This window comes from Myotis brandtii, unplaced genomic scaffold (genome assembly GCF_000412655.1).
Source record: "Myotis brandtii unplaced genomic scaffold, ASM41265v1 scaffold547, whole genome shotgun sequence".
Classification (NCBI taxonomy): Eukaryota; Metazoa; Chordata; class Mammalia; order Chiroptera; family Vespertilionidae; genus Myotis; species Myotis brandtii.
In genome coordinates this window covers 17,225-40,061 of record NW_005370024.1, presented here as the reverse complement: position 1 = coordinate 40,061, position 22,837 = coordinate 17,225, and the positions used below count along the sequence as shown (strand labels likewise).

Here is a 22,837-nt window from a genome sequence, read left to right as displayed (position 1 = left end):
ATATATATATATATATATATATCATGTAGAGATAAATGCTGAGGCAAAAAATGTATCCTGGCCAGGAGATGGCTAGTGATGGATTTGAGATAGGTGGTTGGAAAAGGCTACTCCAGGGAGAAGTGGACTGTAGGCAAAATTCAGCCAGGAAACTTTCTAGACAGAGGGGTCCCTGAAGAAGGAACCTGCCTGGCATATTGAAGGAATCACAGAAAAGCCAGCAGGGCCAGAGTGAGTGAGGCAGGGCAGAAATGGTCAGAGACGGGGCTTCCCTTTGCCAATCAGTCTCAGGTCAGAGGTCATCTTCCTAGCCTCAGTCTTAGACCCACATTCTCAGACACTTTACCGTTACACATCACCTGCAATATGCTTTACCGTTACACATCACCTGCAATTACGTGTGTGTTTTCTTCTTCATTGACTAAGCTGCCGTACACACACACACACACACACACACACACACCCCAACTGGAATGCAAGCGCCCTGAAATCAGGGCCTGCCTATCTTCACATGGATTCCCAACACCTAGAACTGTGTCTGGCATAAAATAGACATAAATAAATATTTGTTGATTGAATGAACAAAAATAGAATGCCAGGAGGGAACTAGTCTACTTCAGCAGTTTTCAGTCTTTTTGGATCTCAGGATCCTTTTCTTTACATTCCAAAATTTTATTGGGGACTCCAAATGTTTTTGCTTATATGGATGATGTTGGCCAATATTTACCTATTCAAATTGAGAACTGGTAAAATATTTACCTATTAAAACTAAGAATTAAAAATTTTATTTAAAAACATCACATATTAACATAAATATTTTTTAAAATATATTTTTATTGATTTCAGAGAGGAAGGGAGAGGGAGAGAGAGATAGAAATATCAGTGATGAGAGAGAATCATTGATTGGCTGCCTCCTGCATGCCCCTTACTGGGGATCGAGCCCACAACCTGGGCATGTGCCCTGAATGGGAATCGAACCTTGATCTCTTGGTTCAGAAGTCAATACTCAACCACTGAGCCACACCAGCTGGGCAACATAAATATTATTTTAATTAGAGTATAAGTATTTTCCAGAACCAAAAATGAATTAGTGATAAGAGTGGCAGCATTTTACTTTTTTGCAAATCCTTGAACGTCTGGCTCAAAAGACTGTACCCATTATTTACCTAACCATGAGTAAGTTGCCTCAATGGTTAGTGGTACCTCTTTTGGATTCACCCCAGAATGGAGCACATTTGGATTTTGTTGAAAACACGTTTCCTCGTGTAAAAAAATGGGAGAACACTACCTTGGAAAGATTACTGAGAAGAGATAATGTGTGTAGGGAGTTGCATAGATTACCAGTGAGAAAAGACAAGTGACATGATGTAATTTGTTTAAAAATAACCTCTCCCCAGTATAGAAACAGAGGTAAGCAAATGGAGGCAGGAGTAATCAGGCAGTAATCTAAGAGTAAACTGGTAGTCCACACACAGAGAGACTTGGTGATCTGTACAGTATCAGGGTTTAGGCCAGTAATGGCGAACCTTTAAGCTTGGTGTGTCAGCATTTTGAAAAACCCTAACTTAACTCTGGTCACATATAGAAATTTTTTGATATTTGCAACCATAGTAAAACAAAGACTTATATGTTTGATATCTATTTTATATATTTAAATGCCATTTAACAAAGAAAAATCAACCAAAAAAATGAGTTCGCGTGTCACCTCTGACACGCGTGTCATAGGTTCGCCATCACTGGTTTAGGCCAACATTTCCTCAGTGACGAAAGGGAGTAGCCAGCCCAAAGTTCAAGAATATGGTGGGCAGTAGAGAAAGGGCCAAGGAAGTGGCCAGCCCAATACTAAGCAACATACCAAGTGACGGGGTATGGTTTCAGATACTGGGCTTTGCAGATCCACTGATCTGGGTTCTAACTTTTTTCTACGTTCTAGTTCACAAACATGAGCAGTTCACTAGATTTAGTTTCCTCATCTCTGCAGTGGTGTCACAGACTGTCAGTTGCCAGTCTCTTGTCCTCGTTTCCCTTCCTTCATCAGCTAATCTTCATCTCCCCAAATCCCTGGCGTAACGTGACTTACTCTGGTTGATGATCTAAGCATGTTATGTGGGACTTGAGTGAAAGCTCCTTAAAATACGTTCATCCCTGCTCCCCCCCTTCCTCATCTTCATGCAGCCTTGTCCCAGCAGCCACCTGGGACTGAGGGAGCCTGAGGCCTGGTGGTGACGCACATTTCCAGCCTGTGGGGCTGCTTGAGTTTTGGATTCCCTTTTTCAGCCGCCTTTGAACACTATGGTTCTAACCCACTGCTGCTTTGGGTTTGCTGCTCCCCACAGCCATGCCCAGCTAGTCCTCACTGAAACCGACTCAGATACCGCCTGCCTCCGGTCGTGGCTCTGAGGACCAGCCAAGGGTCTGTGAAATGCCTGGCAGCTGGATGCATGGGCATCAACCAGATTAGATAAGCACACGAACCCAGGGCTGTGCCTAGCCTTTTGTATCTCACACTCGAGTAAACACAGGGGTTCCATTGTTCTTTTATTTCTAAAAGGCCTTTGATAGAAAGCCTTCCATCATATCCCTGCCTGGCCTTCTCAGTCACCCAGAAGGAATCTAAATGATTTCAGTTTCTTTTCACAAGCTGGTAGTTCCACCTTTCAGTTCCACCTTTCTGGACAGGGATACCTGGAGGAAGACCTTTACTGCCTGGTTTTACCTCTAATAGCATGAATATGCATGGCCATTTCCTTTCCCTGTCTGTAAACCAGTTTAGACACAACTTCATCTTCGATGTCAAGTTTTTAAAATATTAAAAATACAGTAGGTCCTCGGGTTACGTCAGAGATCTGTTCCTACGGCGCGACGTAACGGGATTTTCGCCGTAAGTCGGAACCCACCTACATAAGCACCTACGTCACTCACATGGAGCATATACACAGCAGTAAGGAAGGGAAACAGTAAACAAAATTTAAAAGAAAGATAACAATTCCTGACCTTTACTTGTGGTAAATAAATAATAAAAAGCATAAACCGCATATGTACATACATCAAAATGATGGAACTTTTTTGTTGTTGTTTTGTTTTGGTTTTTTTGGAACTTTTTTTAAATAAATAAATGTGAGATGGCGACGTAACCCAAGGACTCTAACTCCATAAACAGCTTTTCCTGACAAATGTCTCAAAGTCTTAAAAAAAAAAAAAAGTCACACATCCTATTCATGGTGATTTGATTCACCCCCTGCCAAAATAAAACAGGAAAGCTGCCTTCAAAATCTGCACAAATGGGATGTTCACTCTCGGTGCCTCGTTTTCCTCATCTGTTATCTGGGGATGATAGTACCTCATCATAAACTGATAAGCTCACCACTGAGTGCCCTAAAGTGATGATTAACATTGAGATAATACCTTTATCCCTGTGCCTCAACTTACTTAGTTCACATAACAAAGCCAAAAGAGATGGGTTATGTTACAGTTATCACTGGGTTTATAGTAGTAATACATCAGGAAATACCAGAGCCACACCAAGGAGCACAAAAAGCTGGATTTATTGTTTCTGACAACTTCATAGTAACTCATGTTTCTGGCATCACAAATCTGAAATACAATTTTGCTCCTCAATTAAAAACATATACTCTGAAAAGTGATTTAGTTTTTTAAAAATTCAATCATCATATATAGGATATCTTAAAAATGTTTTCCAAGCAAGATACTAGCTTTACATTTTAAAATCTCTGCATAAAAATGAGAAAACAAATCAAGGCATAGAAATTTCATTTTGTTCTACATTTTAAAACACCATCCTTTTTTCCTTTAAAAGATTTTCATTCATTGCAAAATATTTTGAAGCTCAACTGCCCACATGAGATGGAATGAAGGAGTTTTACGGTATCTGAACTAGGCACTGTCTTGACTGAACCGAACCAGGAACTCGATCAGGGTCCTCGTGGGCCTCCCGGTCATGCCTTTCCTCAGATACGAGATCTCATCTTTGTTGGTCATCACACCTGCTATGTCTAAATGCGCCCACTTCGGGTGAGTCACAAACTCTTTCAGGAACGCTGCAGCTGTGCATGCTCCTGCGGATCTGAAAAGAGAGAATGGTTGTTACCTCGTCTGCACGTGCACAGAACATTTTATTAAGATCCTCCAGAGAGCAAAAGTCAAGCTTATGAGACCTATTAAGAAGTTAACCCAGAAATCACTCCCAGATACTTACTTCAAACATAGATTTAATTTTTTTAAATCCTCACCTGAGGATATGTTTATAGATTTTAGAGAGAGGAAGGGAGAGAGAGTGACAGAGAGAGAGAAACATTGAAGTGATAAACACTGACTGGGTGCCTCTCGTATGTGCCCCAAACGAGGGCCAAACCTGAAACTAGGTATGTGCCCTGACCAGGAATCTAACTCACAACCTTTTGGTGCAAGGATGACACTCTAACCGAGCCACATTGGCCAGGCTTTAGACATAGCTTTAAGCAGTAAAGGATAAATTCCAGATCCCTTTTCCCAAGGTAATGAATTCCTTTATTATCCAACTCTTTCCCTTGCCATTTGTCAAAAATGACCTTTAGATTTGAAAATATGCAAAATTTTGAGAACCAATTGGGAAATGCCTTAAAATTAAAGACATTAGGGGAGAGAGAGCGACAGAGAGAGAGAAACATTGAAGTGATAAACACTGATTGGGTGCCTCTCGTATGTGCCCCAAACGAGGGCCAAACCTGAAACTAGGTATGTGCCCTGACCAGGAATCTAACTCGCCACCTTTTGGTGCAAGGATGACACGTTGGCCAGGGCTTTAGACATAGCTTTAAGCAGTAAAGGATAAATTCCCAAGGTAATGAATTCCTATATTATCCAACTCTTTCCCTTACCATTTGTCAAAACTGACCTTTAGATTTGAAAATATGCAAAATTTTGAGAATCAATTGGGAAATGCCTTAAAATTAAAGACATTATAAATTAGTGCTTATGAGCACTACTTCAAAAGAAAATTGGACAGTTAAACCTTTTGTGAACAGAACTAAAATTGAAAATGGTCACTCTGGCAACCATTGCTGGTTGGGAAAATGCACTTTTATAGCTCATTTACATACCTGTATTTTCCAATGTTATTCACATCAGCAAGCTGGCAGTCTACAACCTGTCTTGTATAATGTTCATAGAGAGGCATCCTCCAGACACGGTCCCCTGTTTCAACACTGGCCTACAGAGGGAACAGGCACAAGTTGGAAGAGGGGATGACGTAAGGGATTAGGTAAACGTGGCTCTGAATGTGGGATGTTCAATGCAGGAAGAAAAGAGCTGTTCTGACCTATTACTCTAGAACAGCAGTTCTCAACCTGTAGGTTGCGACCCCTTTAGCGGTCGAACCACCCTTTCACAGGGGTCACCTAAGACCATCCTGCATATCAGATATTTACATTACGATTCATAACAGTAGCAATGAGGAACTGTATTTAAAGGGCCAGAAGGTTGAGAACCACTGCTCTAGAACATCAAGCTACATAGCAGGTTCCACAATCATTTTATTATTAATTAAAACATTTACTTAAGAATAATAGGAAGAAACAAGTATGTTATAAAACAATCCCACAAATTTGTAGGGCATTTGCTAATATCATCAAACTAATATTAAGGGTCTCAGTTATTTAAATAATGTTGCACATACCACTTTGATTCTTTTCAAAGCTGCCTACATATTTTTAAAAACCTGACAGTGTCGTGGGTGCTAAGACAGAGACACTGGATACAAGGGAGGCTAGAGGGGAGGCCCATGGCCCAGCCTGGGAGGAGACAACTGAGCTGATATCACGGAGGAGCGGGGGGGAGTTCACAAATGGGGAGAAGACAAAGATGAAAAGGAAGCAGTTTAGGGTGAAAAGAAGTTTGGGACCTTAAACCAACATCAAGAATGCAGTCAGGGACATTTTGTATGTGCTCCCTACTGGCACAGTTACTTGTTGAAAGAATGAGGTGCCACATGGAGCTGTCTGGTAGCCAAGTGGATGCAGGGCCTGGAGTTCAGGAGAGAGATGGGACTAATCATCGAAGGGGCGAACTGAAGCCCCGGAATAGATGAGCTTCCAGTACGGACCATGGACAGCAAGAAGGGCAGGTGGCCCGTGACTGAACACCCACCAAAGGGGTAGACAAAGGAAAACACTGGCAAAGGAGGCTGACAAGGAAGTCAGTGAAGAAAGGGACCAGAGATTATCACAGAAGCCAAGATGGGTGTCACCAAAGGGTCAGAGTTACATGCGGCCTCTAGACAGTCTAAGCGAGGCTAACAGAGTGGGGCTGGCAGGGGAAAGCTGATGGCAGTGAGTGAAAGCCGGGGGCCGGGACAGGGGTGGTGGTGACAGGAGACAGCTGTTGGAGGAGGCTGGCTGTGAAGGCGCAGAGGAGGCACAGCCGCAGGCATCCTTATCACCCCTACTCATGGACCAGGGGAGCCCTGTTCATATGCTTGCCTACTTTGCTCATGACACTCATTCATTAAAGGCCACTTCCTTTACAAAGCTGCCCTCGTTACCTTTTCTACCTCGGAGACTCTATGGCCATGGTATTTTGGGAGTTACTGTCACATCATTGTGAGGCTACTGGAGGAGAGGATGAGGGTGGTATCATACCCATTATTTTGAGACATTTATAGAAAACCCAAAGCACAATGAATCAAATTTATTGCATTTTCGATTCAAAGGCAAATCTACAGCATAAAAATCACTCTAACACAGTGGTTGAAGAACTCTATCATTCTAAGGCTAGAATAACCATCTCCACAATTTAGGTCTCTATGTATTATTCCTACCTCAGATAGTTTGTTCCACAGCCAGGATGAATTGGTAAAGACCCCAGTGGCGCCAGAGCCCAAAGCTATGTCCATGGCACCTGCAAGACACATACTCTGGGTCAATGTTCCGTCTCTTCCCACACGATGGGTCTCTCTGCTACTCCCACCAAAACTTTAGCTCTAACCCTATTAAATGTCCCCCTCATTTCCAAAAATAGATAACCTTAGGAAATCCTTACACTATATAGCTTTCCAGTTCCTCAAGCCACAATTCACCTTCAATTACTAGAGAAAAATGCAAAAGAAGTAATATTAAATATCACCAATAACCCCATATCAGGGATAACCATCACATTTTTTAATATTTCCTTTCAGATTTTTTCTAAACAAAGAAAACCATAATTAAGACCACACTGTATATGTCCAAATACATGTTCTTCCTTTTATGCTTTAAACATTCATTCCTCTTTTATAAACAAACTAGAATCCCGGTGCATGAAATTTGTGCCCAGCTCCAGGCTTCTGGCTGAGCGGCGCTCCCCCTGTGGGAGTGCACTGACCACCAGGGGGCAGCTCCTGCATTGAGCATGTGCCCCTAGTGGTCAGTGTGCATCATAGTGACCGGTCGTTTGGCCATTTGGTTGATTTGCATATTGGCCTTTTATTATATAGGATGTTTGAAAGTAGTTTTAATGATTTCAAAAGTCCACTGAGTAGAAATACCAAAATTTACTTATTATTGGGTACTGAGGCATCTCTAATTTTTCAATATTTCAAATCACATCTCAGTAAGTATCTGCTACAAGAGTTTGATGCCTTTTCTAAAAAAAGTCTGTTATTTTATCATACTCATTTGTTTCATCTTTGTTTTCTTCTCCAACAATGCTATGTCCTATTGGCTGATTTCAGAAATAAAGTTTAGAGCCATCATTTCATTTTGTGAATGTGGTTAATGTCACTGACCACACACAGCACCACAGTGATTAAACCGTCTCTTTCCAGGGAAGGGAGCAGCCCTTCAGTGTCTGACACCCCTGTGCCTTCTGCAGGACACTTGGCAACTTGGGTCTGTTTGGGTCATTTGTTCTTTTGGGTTTGTTACTCTTTACCTCCCAATTCTCTCAAAGCTATGTTCACTTCCCTCCACCACGACTGCTACCATCATATACCTCTAGATTATGATAATAGTCTTTTAAAAAAACTTGTAGAAAATTTCAAATATACACAAAGTAAAAAGAATACCATAATGAACACACAGGTACCCATTAGACAGCATCAACATGATCAACTCATAGCAGACTTGTTTCATCTACACCCCATACCCAACAGATTTTGAAGCCAATCGTAGATACTGTAATATTCATCTTTAAAACACACATTTACACATCCACAGAAGTCAACTACACACCGCTCAGTAGCCCAATGGCCCTTCTCCAGTCCACTCTGACACTGTGGGGAGGGTCCCTTTCATGGACAAACATGACCTTCCTGTCTCCATGCTTAACACTCCTCAGTACTTCCTACTGCACTGGCTCAGGACAGAACCCTGCAACACGCCGAGGCCAGCCTGGGTCTGGCACCTACCAGCACGTCGGCCTCATGGGTCACCCACCGCACCCCCCAGCCAAAATGTGCTCTTCTCCATCCCACTCACCGCTGCTGCCCCCATGAGCCCCCACACACGTGTGCTCTTGGCTGCTGGGATGCGCTTCCTTCCCCTCGGTGATGCCTCCGCCATCAGACCCCAGTGCTTCTCAGACAAGGTGCCTGACCTCCCAGCCCTTCAAATCCCCAGTTGCACAGGCTCCCACGCTCCTTTTAACTCAGCTGCTTATGCTGGTCACCTGCAACTTCAGCTGTCAGAGGATCTGCTGACTGCCACTCTGACCCACCTCTAACCCCAGCCACTAACAGTTAAATATGTACCCGCTGTATACCAGTTACTATGACAGGTGTTGGCTAATCCCTGCCTATGTGACTTGGGGTACACACACTCATTAATACTTTAGTTTCGAAGTCAGTGGTTTTTCCATACTTATACATTTGTCCTCAAAACATTCCTGTCCACCCCAAAAGTTTTGCATCAGTGTTTAAATGTCTCAGAGAAAGATAAGCACTAACCTCAAACAAGAACATGATATGTTTTCTTAAAGGAATAGAAAATGATAACTTGATATTTAATACTAGAGGCCTGATGCACGAAATTCATGCAAAGGGCTCGGCCCTCGCAGCCCTGGCTTCATCTGGAATGTCATCCGCACAGTTGTTCTGCTGTTCGGTCTAATTAACATATTAGCTCTTTAATATATAGGATGATCCAACTGGGACCAGGGCTCTAAAGATGATTTTAGATATACTTCAGAAAGCCCTCTATGAACAAGGGGCTATTATACCTCTTCTACAGATGAAGTAACTGTCCAAAGTTGCATGCTATTAAGAAGAGAGCAAGTTTTAAAATCAGATTCGCTCTCTCTAAAGACTATGTGCTTCCTTCTGCCATGAACTCGGGGTTGGAAACTGTTTCTCATTCTCCCCTTTAACCCCAGTTCAAACTTACAAGGAACTCAGTGAGTACTTGGGGCACTGAGGTGAATTATACACAGCCTTCAGCCAAGGCAATGGCCAAGGAGGTCTGAGGGCTCACCCATTAGGTTGCCCTTAGTTACCTGGGGCCAACTTTCAATTTCAAACCTTCTTAAACCCTCAGGCTGGGAAAGAAAGGGGGCTGTGATTCCTCATTTACAGAAAGATGTATTACCACCCACCTCATCATGGCTCCCAAACACCCACCCCAGCACCTCCATCATTCAGCTTGAAGCGCTGGCTGAACTGAACAGGGAAACGAAGACTAGGAAGTTACATAATATAATGCCAGCTTTAGAAAGGACTCAGCAGTACATCTGCACCACTGCCAGACCCACACAGATGGTGAAGAGCTCTGCTAAAGTACAGGCTCACATGACCAGGGGAAGAATAAGAACGAAGGATGAAAAATGTTCTGAATTTTAATCTTCAAAGAGGCACAGACGGAATGAATCCCCAGAAAGAGAACTGTTGGATGAACGATTATGAACAGGGTTTCTGCAATAAGGCCAGGCCCACTGTCAGCCCCTCAGGAATTTACCCACTATGCGGGCGCTATCTTAAAGGGGCTTGCCCAAAACTCCCTCCAGTCTTCACAACTCTGCAAACAGACGTGCCCTCAGGTATTGATCCTTCACAATTCGGCAAACAAATGTGCCCTCAGGTATTGATGCTCAAGGGGTCAAGTAACTTGCCCAAGGCTGACGGCCTAGTAAGGGGCACAGCTGGGAGTCACCCTGGGTTGGCCTTAAAGCCAACCTGCTTCACAACACGTGGCCCTGTCTCCGTTAAATGAGGATCTTGCTACCCCCCCTCACAATGTTTTTATTTCTGTATAACGTCCAGTACAAAAAGTTCAGAGAGCTCAGTGCCATCAGACACATCATGATTAATTTCAAAAAACTATTGATTTTGGGATTTATCTTTTCATCTGTATCAAATGGTCGTCGTAACAAAACGTCTCTCAATATTGTTTTTAGATAGCACTCTGGAAGGGCTGATCTGACCCACTTGTTAGTTCTTGTTTTAAAGCTACAGTCTGGCATGTTCAAAGCAATTTATAACTGCCACACAACTGCGCTGGTGAAAGATCTCTGAATGCAAACTTCAGTAAACCCTGCCCTGAGCACAGCGTGTGCTCTGCGCCAACACAGGAGACTTTCCTCACACAAAGGCAGGGAGAGCAGGCTGTCTGACCTGTTAGGGTGGCCGCATTGATGATTAACTTTGGGTTAAAGGTGTGCGCGTAACAGAGCGCGTCGGCCAGGATGAGTCTCCCCTCGGCATCCGTGTTATCCACCTGCAAAGAGGAAGGTAGAAAAGAGTGTTAGCACAAGTACGAACATCAAAACTAGACACTCAAACCAAAAGTGAGAAAGAGCTGGTGCGATGTTTTTCACCGAGCTTCAAAAACATGCTTCTACTTCAGTGGGAATAAGGCATATGATTAATCTGAAGAGCAAATATAAGTTAATAGCCCCTGTACCAGAGCTGATGACTTTGGAAGCTGAAATCAATAGAAAGTATCTGGTCCGTTATATCAACAAGTTTCTAACAGAAGGGGTAAAGATTTCAGGATTTCCGAAAACAAATAAGCTGAAGAGTTTAAGAAAATGACAGCGAGGTGGCAGCCTGAACCTCCAAACCTGAGAACTCTGCCGCTTCAACAACTTTACCTGTACCAGGTTCCCCTCTTTCAAAGAGGCCCGATGGTTATGGGCAGCGTGTGCACACCCATGTGCCCAGAAGTGCGGTGCCCGTGACTCAGGACAGTGTCCTCCCGCCTCCCCACACACACCTACATGGAGAGAGTTGATCATGGCACAGGAGCATTAAAAAAAACAGCTGTACTTTCACTGCTCTGCTGTGCTCTGAGGGGCTGGCTCACTGCAAATTCACAGTATTCTGTGTGTATAGTTGACAGGATGTAGAAGGAATAAGGTAGGAAAACATTCTTAGAATTCCCATAAAGAAATACTTTTGACTTTGCATGAAAAGCCTCTTGAAATGAATACACCTCCCCCCCTACATGGAGTCTGCACTCTGCACCCGTTCACGGTGTGTTTGTGTGGCTGCTGGGGGTTCCCTTAGGAACGCCAGAATGGGGAGGGCTGTGTCTTCCATTTACAAACCTGAATGGTCTTTCCATTCCTGGCTCTAACGACATCTCCAGGCTTGTTGGCCTTACCACTGGGCATGTTTTCACAAAGAGGGGCCAAACCTATTGGGAAAAAAACAAATGAAGGAACGTGGAATGTGCTGGGTCCAAATATGCCACCCACAGGAGAGATGCCCCTGGCGAGCCTCGGAGGCATGCCATGCCACTCTTAAATTTCATCATTCATCTACACCGTTACTTTACTCTGATGTGTTTGCAGGTAAATTATATCTTTAGAAAAATCCATGAAAAGGACTCTGATCTACTCTCACTTGCAGGCTTCTAAGGAGGTCATATCTCCTTAACCAAGTGATCAGATGTAGCATCACCCATGACCCAAGTGACATACGCATCAGCAACAGAACACATCACCTACCCTGATTCTATCATGAAGCAACCAAATTAATCCAAATCCTGGAACCTGGACCCTTCAAAACTACCAATGTCATGAGAGAGGGAAAGAAGGGCAGGTTAGGGTTCTAGATTAAAGAAAATTAAAGAGACATGGCAATCACAGGCAATGTGCGAGCCTTCTCTAGCTCCTAGTTTTCAAAAAATAAATAGGTGTGTGTATACACACACACACACACACACACACACACACACACAATGAACATTTTTTAGACAAGTGGGAAATTTGAATTAGGTTACTGTATCAATCTTTGGAAATAATAATGATATTGTCATTACCTAGAATGTCCTTTTTAAGAGACACACGCTGAAGTATTCAGGGGTGATAAGTCAGGATGGATGTCTGCTACTTACACTTGAGCAAAAAAAGGGGACTATGATATTAAAGGGGGCTGGGGGATGTCAGACAGACCCGGATCCCATTCTAACTTCCGTGCTATGGAGGTGATACACTGGGCAGGTCTCCCCGCCTCCCCCCTTCTCTGAAACTCGGCAGACTCCCAGCATTGATTCTGGCATCCTGTATTGCACAAAGAGCTGCGTGAAAAGCGCCCTTTTTCAGTTTCAAGCATTTTCTGTGTATTGTGGCATTTTAATCGGCCACAACCCTATGCTGTAATCACTAAATGATCCATCCATGTCCTTCCACCCTGACGACTGGGCACTTTCCGCTGGAGGAAACCACAAACTTGACTTGATGTGCCCCTGACTGCTAACCACTTTTTGCAGAAGTAAAACAAATCTATTCTAGCTACAGCCCATGATTGCAAAGTACAGTTAACTCAATCAGTCCAGGCAAGAAAGACTTATTCCAGCTAAATAGCTTCTGCTTGATGAAAAGCTATTTCAAAACCGTTTCTCGATCTGTTCGGCTGAGAGGAAACCATGTGTGTCATCTCAGTTCTACCACTGGACTGGTTTCCAGGACACCCCCCTCCACCCCCTGGCCCACTCACCAATGAGGTTAATGGGCAGACTGAGCTTGGCAGCGGACACGATGGCTGAGCAGATGGTGGCAGCTCCTCCCATGTCAGCCCTCATGAGGTCCATATTTGCAGAAGGCTTGATGGAGATGCCACCACTATGGGGAAAAGGACAACGTGCGATGTTAACACAAAGAAGAGGGCCACTGTCTTAAAAAAGAGTACATACACCGACGGTTAGCTTCCACACAAAGGCACCATCTGCCTGGCAGAGAAAATTCAAATTTCTAATCGAGAATCTGAATGACTGCAACATTTTAAAAGATGATATTGCAATCTTTATAAAACTACAGACGGGGGTCTTAGCTCATTTTGTTTCTATTTGAATTAAATTTAAATGGTGCGTCGTGTAATCAACGCAACTCAAATTCCACCTCAGTATTGGCTCGTTAACTCCTGGCCCCACATAGATTTGTCTCTTCAGCAAATTTTATGACTCAAATCAACTCACTGGTCCTGAAAGTCACCAACTATTAAGGAGAGCCGACAAGCTCATAGCAGACTGGGAGGATCTTACCCCACAGAAGGACGGGGAGAACAATTCCCTCCAACACCCCAAGGTGTGCTAGGTCCTGCTAATGGCAAAATGCAACTGGAACCAGGCCCAGCAAAGGAAGGTGCTGACCCAAAGCCTCGAGGACAGCGCTCACACAGGAGAGCTGACAAGGGTTTCAATCAGCAAGAAACCGAAACCACTCCCCAAATAGGCCTCTATAACTAACTAGTGACTTTCTGCTTTGGATGTATGAACTCAGAAAGCACTTGCTTTTTTGCACGCTGGGCAGAGTTGGGGTTTCGACTTCGAGTTCTGGGATCTGCTGCCGACTTGCCCTGGTGACTCTGGACAGTCTATTCCCCGCATGGAGGTCTCTTTCCTAACAAATCAGGTCCTAATTCTCACTCACCGCAGAGGCACTCGACAGGTAGCTGACACTTACACCTAGAATTAATGATTACCCACCGACTCAGAATAAGAAACACATTCTTGGTCCAAGAAGTCCAGGGATAGCCCCCTGGGGGCAAAGGGAGCACGCTGGTTCATCAGGTGTCCTACCTACACGCCACTTTTTTCTCAAGGCCACTTCTGTTCTGGGAGTTCCACTCTCTATTTGTAGGACTCTCATTCTAAAGTAACCAGTCAGCCCGGCCAGTGTGGCTCAGTGGTTGAGTATCAACCTATGAGAACCAGGAGGTCATGGTTCGATTCCCAGCCCAGGGTTGCAGGCTCAATCCCCAGTAGTGGGTGTGCAAGAGGCAGCCAATCAATGATTCTCTCTCATCATTGATGTTTCTATCTCTCTCCCTCTCCTTTCCTCTCTGAAATCAATAAAAAAATATTTTTAAAAAATGAAAAAATAAAGTAACCAAAGAGCAGCAGTTATCTTTGCTCATCTTCTAGATCTCTCTGGAATGCATCCAATTCTTTTCTACTGCATCCATCCTATTTGAGGCTACCACTGTCTGTCATTCAGATGTGTGTCATGGCCCTACATACTCAGGTCTCCTTATATCAGTCTTATCCACTCACTTCATTACCCATACAACTACCAAATTTTTATTTTTAAAAAAGTCTATCTCAATCAAAATCCCAGATGTGTATAAAAAAATGGTAGATTCTAAAACTGATATGCAAATTGCCAAGGACACAGCAAGCGTCATTTTGAAATAGCTGAGCAAAGCTGGAGGACTCAATTACTAGACTCAGGACAGGGCAGCATTAATCAAGATACTTGGTCACAAGGTCCTGATGGAAGGACACAGAACAGAGATAGACCAACCATTATATGGTCAATTGATTCAACAATGGTACTGGCAGAGTTCAATGGGGAAAGGATAGTCTTTTCAACAAATGGTGTTAAAACAAATGAATATCCATGTAGAAAGAAAAAAGGGGAAAAAGAGCCTCAATGCATTCACACCATACACAAAAAATCAAAATGGATCATAGCCTAAAAGCTAAAACCATAAGACTTACAGAAAAACACACACAGACTTTGGCAATCATTTCTTGAATGTAAAAAGAAGCAGGAACTATAACTGAAAATGGATAAAACTGAAAATGAAAATGGATAAAACTGAAACTGAAAATGGATAAAACTGAAAATGGATAAATTACACTTCATCAAAATTTAAAACTGTCCTTTGAAAGATGCCACTTAGAAAACGAATAGGCATGCCTCAGAATAGGAAAACTGTACTTTCAATATGTATATATCTGAAAAAGAACTTGCATCTAGAATACACTTATTAAAAAACGTTTCTAAGAAGAGCAAAAGATTTGACAGACACTGCACTAAGGACACACCAATGACCAATAAGCACATTTCTCACCTGTAGAAGGTCCGCAGTGCCTACTTCCTAGGGGTAAGGTCAGGGCTAATCTATGTAAAATGCCTCACAGTCTCTGATACACAGTAAACATTTTATAAATGGCAACTTAACACATTCAAAGTGAACATATATGAAAAAAATAAAAATAAAAAAACAAAGTGAACATATACGAGATGACCAAACACTATGCTTTGGAAGCGAACCAACCATACATCAAATAATACAAGTGCATGCAAAGCATTCACCAAAACACAAAGCACAGATACCGTAAAGACCTACCTATCGAAGGTAATTCCCTTCCCAACAAACACCAGAGGCGCATCACTTGCATTGGGGCTGCCTCTGTAGTGAATTTCCAGGAAGACTGGAGGCTCTTCGGACCCTTTGGCCACACTTAGGAATGATCCCATTTCCTGTTCCTCAATCCAAGACTTGGGTCTACAGGGTAGAAAGGGGAAAAGGTAAATACACTTTGTTGTCTCTATTTCAAAATAACTCAGAAAAAGCTCATCCATGTTTAACAAAGTCTAATGTACAAGCTGTTAAAATATGCATACATCAGTGCTTTGATTAACATGTTCTAGTTGCTCTCATTTTTGGGCAAATTACTTGTTTGAGTCTGTTTCCTCATCTATAAAATTAGGTCAATTACACCTCCCTCAAAAGATCAGCTACAGAATTACTACGAGAATTCATCCCTGGTACATAATATGTCAGATAATAATGCATAGTCAATAAATAATTACTTGGTTCCCCCCCGCCCCCTAACCTACTCACATATTTTTAAAGTTTTAGTGTACAGATAAGGCTGAGACCATAAAGGGTACTTAAAGATAGTTAGGGGTCCATTGCTTTACTTTTTGGTATTTCTAAAAAAAGACAAAAACAATCAACCAACAACAACAACAAAAAATCAGATAATAATGCATAGTCAATAAATAATTACTTGGTTCCCCCCCGCCCCCTAACCTACTCACATATTTTTAAAGTTTTAGTGTACAGATAAGGCTGAGACCATAAAGGGTACTTAAAGATAGTTAGGGGTCCATTGCTTTACTTTTTGGTATTTCTAAAAAAAGACAAAAACAATCAACCAACAACAACAACAACAAAAAGCACAGCAAAGTTATACTTTACTGTTTCTGTTTATATAAATATATCCTTTCTTTGTGTTTTTACAGTTGCTGGAATCCAGTCTTTTCCATGTTGTCACACTATTTCTCAGGTTTCAATCCCAGTTCCAGATGTCTGACTGCAGTAGAGAAACTAATGACTTATTACTTCACAAGCACAGGACCAACAGGGGTAACAGGATGGGAACAGTCCTGCGTGCCAATCAGACCGCAGAGGCCGCAGCGCTATTCTTCTGGGCTGGGGTACAAAAGGGCTCTGTATGCCTCTACCCACTGTAACTAGGCCGGGAGAAACCCTACACTCCTTCAGGCCGACCAGCAGCAGCCACATCCAAGGAATGCTCCTCTTGACTGCTTATCTACTCGTTGAAACTATTAAAGTAGGACTGTATTATGGAGAGGTGGCCACCGAATTTCAGAGGGAAAAGAATAAAAAATGGCCCAGCGAGTGTGGCTCCGTGGTTGAGTGTTGACCTATGAACCAGGAGGTCAGGGTTCGAATCCCAGTCAGGGCACATACCCAGGTTTGGGGCTCAATCCCCTGTATGGGGCATGCAGGAGGCAGCCAACCAATGATTCTCTCTCATCATTGATGTTTCTATCTCTCCCTCTTTCTTCCGCTCTGAAATCAATAAAAATATACTCAATATATATATATAAAAATGGGAGGTATGGCAATAAAAAAATCACTTCAAAAGAAGCAAGTCTACATGCATCATGTGGGGATTTTTAATCACAAACTCAGCCCTGGATGTTTTATGAAAGGGCTGCCCTCCTGGAAGCACTGTACTTCCTTGGTTTGTACACGCCTACACCCGAGTGGGTCTGGCGCAGTGTCTAATTTAATGGGTTAGACGACGCCCACCTGTCCCTCCCTGGTTCTGGCCGGCTGCCCTTTGCTCCGCCACAAGCCTTGTGGTTTCCCAAGGGGGTCTCTGCACCCCTGCTCCTCCTGGCTGTAGCTTCCCGTGAGTCTGAGACATCATCCTGAATTACCTGATGTGGACTTCTGTCTTACTACTAGCACTTTTGAGATTCTTCTCGATGATTTCGGCAAATTTGGTTGGTGTCATCTCATTGGCAGGAGACTCCATCAACTGGCGTGCCAGGTTCTGCCCGGAAGCAAAGAGGACCCCTTTCTGCCAGGCCTCCAGGTCACCGCTGGCGGAAGGAAGTACAGGGTCACTGTCAGACAACCTCTAGAGACACTGACATGTCGCAGCTTGTAAAAACAACAGGAAGCCCGGGGGACTGGGTTCACTGTCCGGGGTCTGACCTAGGGTGGCCGATGCGGGGTGCAAAGAGCTAGAAAACATGGCCCCCACTGTGCGAGCATGTCACCCCAGAATCCTCATCAGCATAAAAAAAGGGGTTGGACTGAGGGGATCTGGAGGCCCCGATCCACCACTCAAGGTGATGACGGAGGTTCCACAGCAAGGCCATGCTGTCCCCTCTCTGCATCAGGAGCGACGCCACTTGGAGTGCTAACTGTAGAGGACGTACTGCTCAATGCTGATGGGGAACTGAAGGCCTTTCTGCCTAATTTTTGCCTGGGAAGGGCTCCGAACGCCAACCCACCAGAGGGCAAGAATCAGCTTTAACAGAGAGAAGATGTGGCCATGTTCGGACCCCAGCTCTTCCTGTGCACCGTAGGAATTCATGTGAGCAGCAAGGCTAGAACAAGAGCTCATCGTTTGGGTTTACTCACCAGCTATGCCTTTCGATCGTCATGAGCCCTATGAAATCGGAATCACGATGCCACTCAGCAAATGAAAACGAAGCACCGAGAGACTTTGGGCCCGTAACTGAGGTGCCAGCCAGTAAGTGAGGGAGCCAAGCTGATGGGTCGTAGAACGAAATCGGAATCACGATGCCACTCAGCAAATGAAAACGGAGCCCCAAGAGACTGTGGGCCCGTAACTGAGGTGCCAACCAGAGAGGGAGCCACGCTGATGGGTCGTAGAATCCTCACTCTTAACCGCGACAGCATAGCTGCCAACCACCAGGCTGTGCCAAGATCCCCCACTCCACAGCACCATCTCCTGAAGGGCTCACATGGTCTGTTCCTGACAGCAGGGACCTTGTTCCCCAAAACCCAGAACAGGGCTGGAAGGTGGTAGGTTCTCAATAAATCTGCTGAGAGGTGAGTTTTTCCGGGAGACCACAAGGGCCAGGACTGCATCCCCTCACCTGTGTGGCTCTGGTGGTTAGCACAGTGCCAGCAGGTGCTGGTGAAATGGGAACTGTCTGGGTTGAAACCTGCTGGGACCTGGTCTCTTGTTCCCTCTTCTTTGGGGAGCCAACCTGGTGTGGTTTCCTAGTAATCAGCAAGCATGGAGGGGCCCAGGGAGTGATGGGGGGACACGCATATGACGAAAGTCAGGAGCAGAACGTGGGGACAGGCACCATACTCTTAGAAATGGCCAAGGTGACGGCGGAGATGGCAGACAGGCCATGCAGCAGTGCCTGATACTGAAAGGCAGGCAGCTCATGTCCAGGAGGCCCGGCTGTCAGAACACCAGGAATGCAACCCCAATCTTGGTTCGTTCCCTCACCTTCCATGCAGCTTCGCCGATATGGCCACCTTCTTCTTCTGCTTCAGGTTATCGTACTCATAGAGACCGAGCACTGCTCCTTCCGCAGCCGCCTGGGCATCACCGCAGGGATCCACCTCCACAGAAGAGATCTCCAGGTCTTGAACCTGCCTGCACCCCGCTTCGTAAAGACAGAGGAACCAGAAAATCGGAGTCAGTCAGAGACAACGTGAATAGCAGTGTGCCGAGAAAACACCAAGAAAATCGGAGTCAGTCAGAGACAACGTGAATAGCAGAGGCACGGTGCAGTGTGCCGAGAAAACACCTGGACTGGGCTTCGAATCCCAGCTCTGACACTTGACCTTTGTGAGCCTCCATTGCCTCTGAGATAAAAGGAGGGTGTGCACACACCTTAGAGGTCAGGGAGGACAGGCTGACGGATAAAATGACTGGTCTGGCTCCTCACAGAGCTACTCTGATTACTAACTAGCATTACTTCTGAAACACCAGGATTTCCTGATGAAGCGAAGTGTCCTAGTCACCAGGAACTTACCAGATTAAAAATGACAAAGTGATGAGATGGACATTACATCCAAGGGACTGGGCGAAGTCCATTACTAACGCAGCACTTTATTAAGATCAGGTCAGCAAAACTCCCAAATCACAAGGATGACATCACCAGTCACCATGAACTTTGAAAGTACATTGAACAAGCATATATGATACACAGGGGGCCAAAGACCAATGGAGTTAATTCTCCCCACCCCAGCAATGCTGCTCACAGCTTCTTAACCAGCGTCTGCAGTGAGGGCCTCGGCCTGCCACTCAGCTCCGCAGGGACTCAATGGCACCTACCTCAATGGTAAACCAGCCACACGAGGAGCTGGGGCCTTTGGCAACTAGTGATAAACAAGCACCCCACACTTTGCATCCATTTTCTCTGATTTGTAAATATGATGACTCCGTGTGGCTTAAAGTTGCATTAGAAAAGGGGAAAAAATCAACACACTAGAGCTTTCTACTAGTAAAATAGAATCTCTGAGGTCAATACTGTGGGAATGAACAAATGGCCGTGAAACCTCCAAACACAAGCTAAAGAAATAGAAAAATAAAATTCCACAAGCTACCCGTTTGTATCTAACATAAGGCCGAGCATGCTGGGTAAGGGAAATTGCGCATGCAGATGAGTTACTTCTCTGTGAACGTGGTAGGGGTGGTGATGGTCTGGGGACCAGAAGAGGGGAGACAGAGTAATCTTAAAGAGTAGATCCTTAGGAATCTCCACCAATATTAAACCCCAAAAGGAAAATCACCTGCAACCGCCACTCTGATGTTTTCTTTGCCTTCATGCCAGTTCTCCTGGTCATCCACACCAACGCCCTTTTTGCCGAGGCCAACCACCACCACACTGGAGAAGTCCTGTTCCGGAAACACACGAAATCAGCCACTTTATATCTTTAAAGCATTCATTTCCACAGGGAATGGTCTCTGAGGTCAACTACCATAACCTTAGCACATGGCAAAATCAGCATCAAATTTGGTTGCTGGGTTTTTTGAGTCCTGTACTTTGTTTAAATTTCATAACATGTGTGTTTGAAAAGTAGAGGGTGAGGACAATCCTGCAAATAATTCTACTATGTAAGAGTGCCCCAACTCCCACAAGCGAACAAAAGAAACCTACAGATTAAGCGATACAAGAGAGGCGATACTTTCTGACAGCAAGTCACCTCTATACAATCTTAAACAATACTTAGGCTTAATACTGGGACACAATCCGATACAACATTTTCTGCCTGGCCATGCAGTCACAGTCCTTGGCATATAGTAGGTGCTCACTAAGGGTTTGCCAAACCTATCTTCATCTCATACCTCATGCAGACCATAAAAGGTTCGGGTTTTGCCTGCTTTCAGCGGAGGTCCAGATCTGAAACAAGAAGAAATAGTTGTTTAAAATATTAGTTTGCTCTGTTCCTTTGAGAAGTGATATATATACAGTGCCCAGCATGCTTCCGAGAATTTTCAACTGCATACATTTAACATTATTAAAATACTCTGCTGCCAAAAAAAAAAAAAATTTTTAATTAAAAATAATACTCTGCTGCTTCTGTGAATTTGCTGCACTTATGTTTTTATCAAAATACAGAATTTTCTCGGGCCAGATTTCTCAGATGCAGCACTTCTAATTCTAGCTCAAAAACTACTTAGCATACAGATTATTAGAGTGAACACCAACTTATTTGAAAACAAATACAGAAAGCAATGCCGTGGATGGACAATGCGTGGCTGCAGAGGAGAGCGGAATCGTCATTCACCAGGCTGACTGCAGTGTGTTTGGTGGGAGGTCATTTATGGGGGCTAATCTGCAAATGGGATACCAGGCAATTCCCAAACCAACCGGGTGGCAATGCTGAGAGTTATCGGTCAGGAAGGCCAGGCTGTTCTGCACTCTAACAGGTCAGCTTTGGGATTAATGAATTCATCAAGGCACAGGGGAAGGCTGTCCGTTAGTGGGTGACTGCTAAAAATTAAGTGGGGGTGTGAATTCTGTTATCTGATGATGAGACAATTTCTCTCATTATTAGACTACATGTATTAGATGCAAGAAATTATCTATGATCTGAACAAGATGCACTTGCAGAGGCTTATGCTGACACTTCTATTCCTGCAGCTCGGGACTGGGAAACCCCAGTGTTTCCCCACCTTCTCTAGAAGCTGGCGAATCCGAGAGGCCAAAATCTCAGGACCACCCGATTTACTGAATGAGAACCTGCATTCTCGCCGCACCCTCAGGTGCCCGGCATGTACTATAACATTTGAGAAGCCCTAAACTCCAGATAAGCAATGCAGGGTGCAGCCCCCTTAGGCTGCTCTGAACTAGTCCAGCAACCCAGGTCTCCCATAAGCAAAGGGGAACTAAAGGAAGAAAGAGAGGCTGTGGGAAGGCGAGCTGGTGGGGAGGATGAGGGTGGGGGGTAGGATGAGGGTGGGGGGAAGTGAATCTGAGGCCGGAGGGTGGACTGAGGAAATCTGGTACTTTGCAGACCCTTCTGGGTCAGTCTTCTACAGTAACTCTGCGATGTGGCTGAAGTGGCCTGACTTCCCAGCACTGGAGACCCACCCATACTGAAGCACAGGGAACCAAAGTGCATTCCAGAGGCACCCGCTTTCACTTTCACTGACTGACAGTGCCCAGCATGCTCATGCTTCCGAGAATTTTCATCTGCTAACAATAGAGCACAGAAGAAATATCCTATTTTATTTCAAGGCATTTTGAAACCTGGAACCCGTAGGCGAATACTTACATGTTCAGAATTTCTCTCAGCTTCCCAGACACCAGTTTATCAAAATTCTCTCCTGCACTTGTAAACTGTGGCACATCATTTTCTTTTTCTCTGCTGTAGATTCCTAAAACAAGTCCCTGAAAATAAGCAGGGGGGGGGGGATTTAATCTGGGTCCCCAAATTCCGGGAGGAGCAAATAATTCCATGCAAACTGTGTCCCCATCAGAGAGAACAAAACCAAAAAAGCAGGTGCTGGGAGTCAGCTACACTCACATGCTGCCTACATGTTTCCAATTCCTGCCAAGCAAGATGGGAATTACTATGTATCCTGGGGCTCATGGTCCTTTCCCAAGGGTTCTCACAACATAAAGGCCTTCCTTCACGGTCAAATAAGAGCAGAAAGGTGTTTTGTTTAAAAAAACCAATTCCATCTGCAACCAGGTCAGAGGGGTTCAGAACACGCCGCTCCACAATATGCCGAACTTGTCATATTACTTTGAGCTGCAGGTACCAGTACTCGGGAGACAGACATAGGAAGGGCTCTCTGACCTCCCACTTTCTACCCAAAAGCAGGCCATGAAATTTCCCAGGAGAAAGGTGCTCTCCCTGTACTAGCAAGAGGACATT

The 22,837-nt window shown here is 44.4% G+C and overlaps 1 protein-coding gene across 1 annotated transcript; it reads right to left on the bottom strand.

Moving 5' to 3' along the window:
- Nucleotides 1-3,523: 3,523 nt before the first annotated feature.
- On the bottom strand, nucleotides 3,524-22,444 carry LAP3 (leucine aminopeptidase 3). Its single transcript, XM_014549335.1, has 12 exons — nucleotides 22,232-22,444; nucleotides 20,799-20,853; nucleotides 20,243-20,348; nucleotides 18,951-19,110; nucleotides 17,392-17,556; nucleotides 15,542-15,700; nucleotides 12,905-13,029; nucleotides 11,512-11,600; nucleotides 10,577-10,679; nucleotides 6,815-6,894; nucleotides 5,100-5,209; nucleotides 3,524-4,084 (listed from the first exon to the last, which is right to left on the bottom strand). The coding sequence occupies exons 1-12, from the start codon at nucleotides 22,414-22,416 to the stop codon at nucleotides 3,895-3,897; spliced, it is 1,527 nt and encodes a 508-aa protein (XP_014404821.1). The 5' UTR covers nucleotides 22,417-22,444; the 3' UTR covers nucleotides 3,524-3,894.
- Between the last annotated feature and the right edge of the window lie 393 nt (nucleotides 22,445-22,837).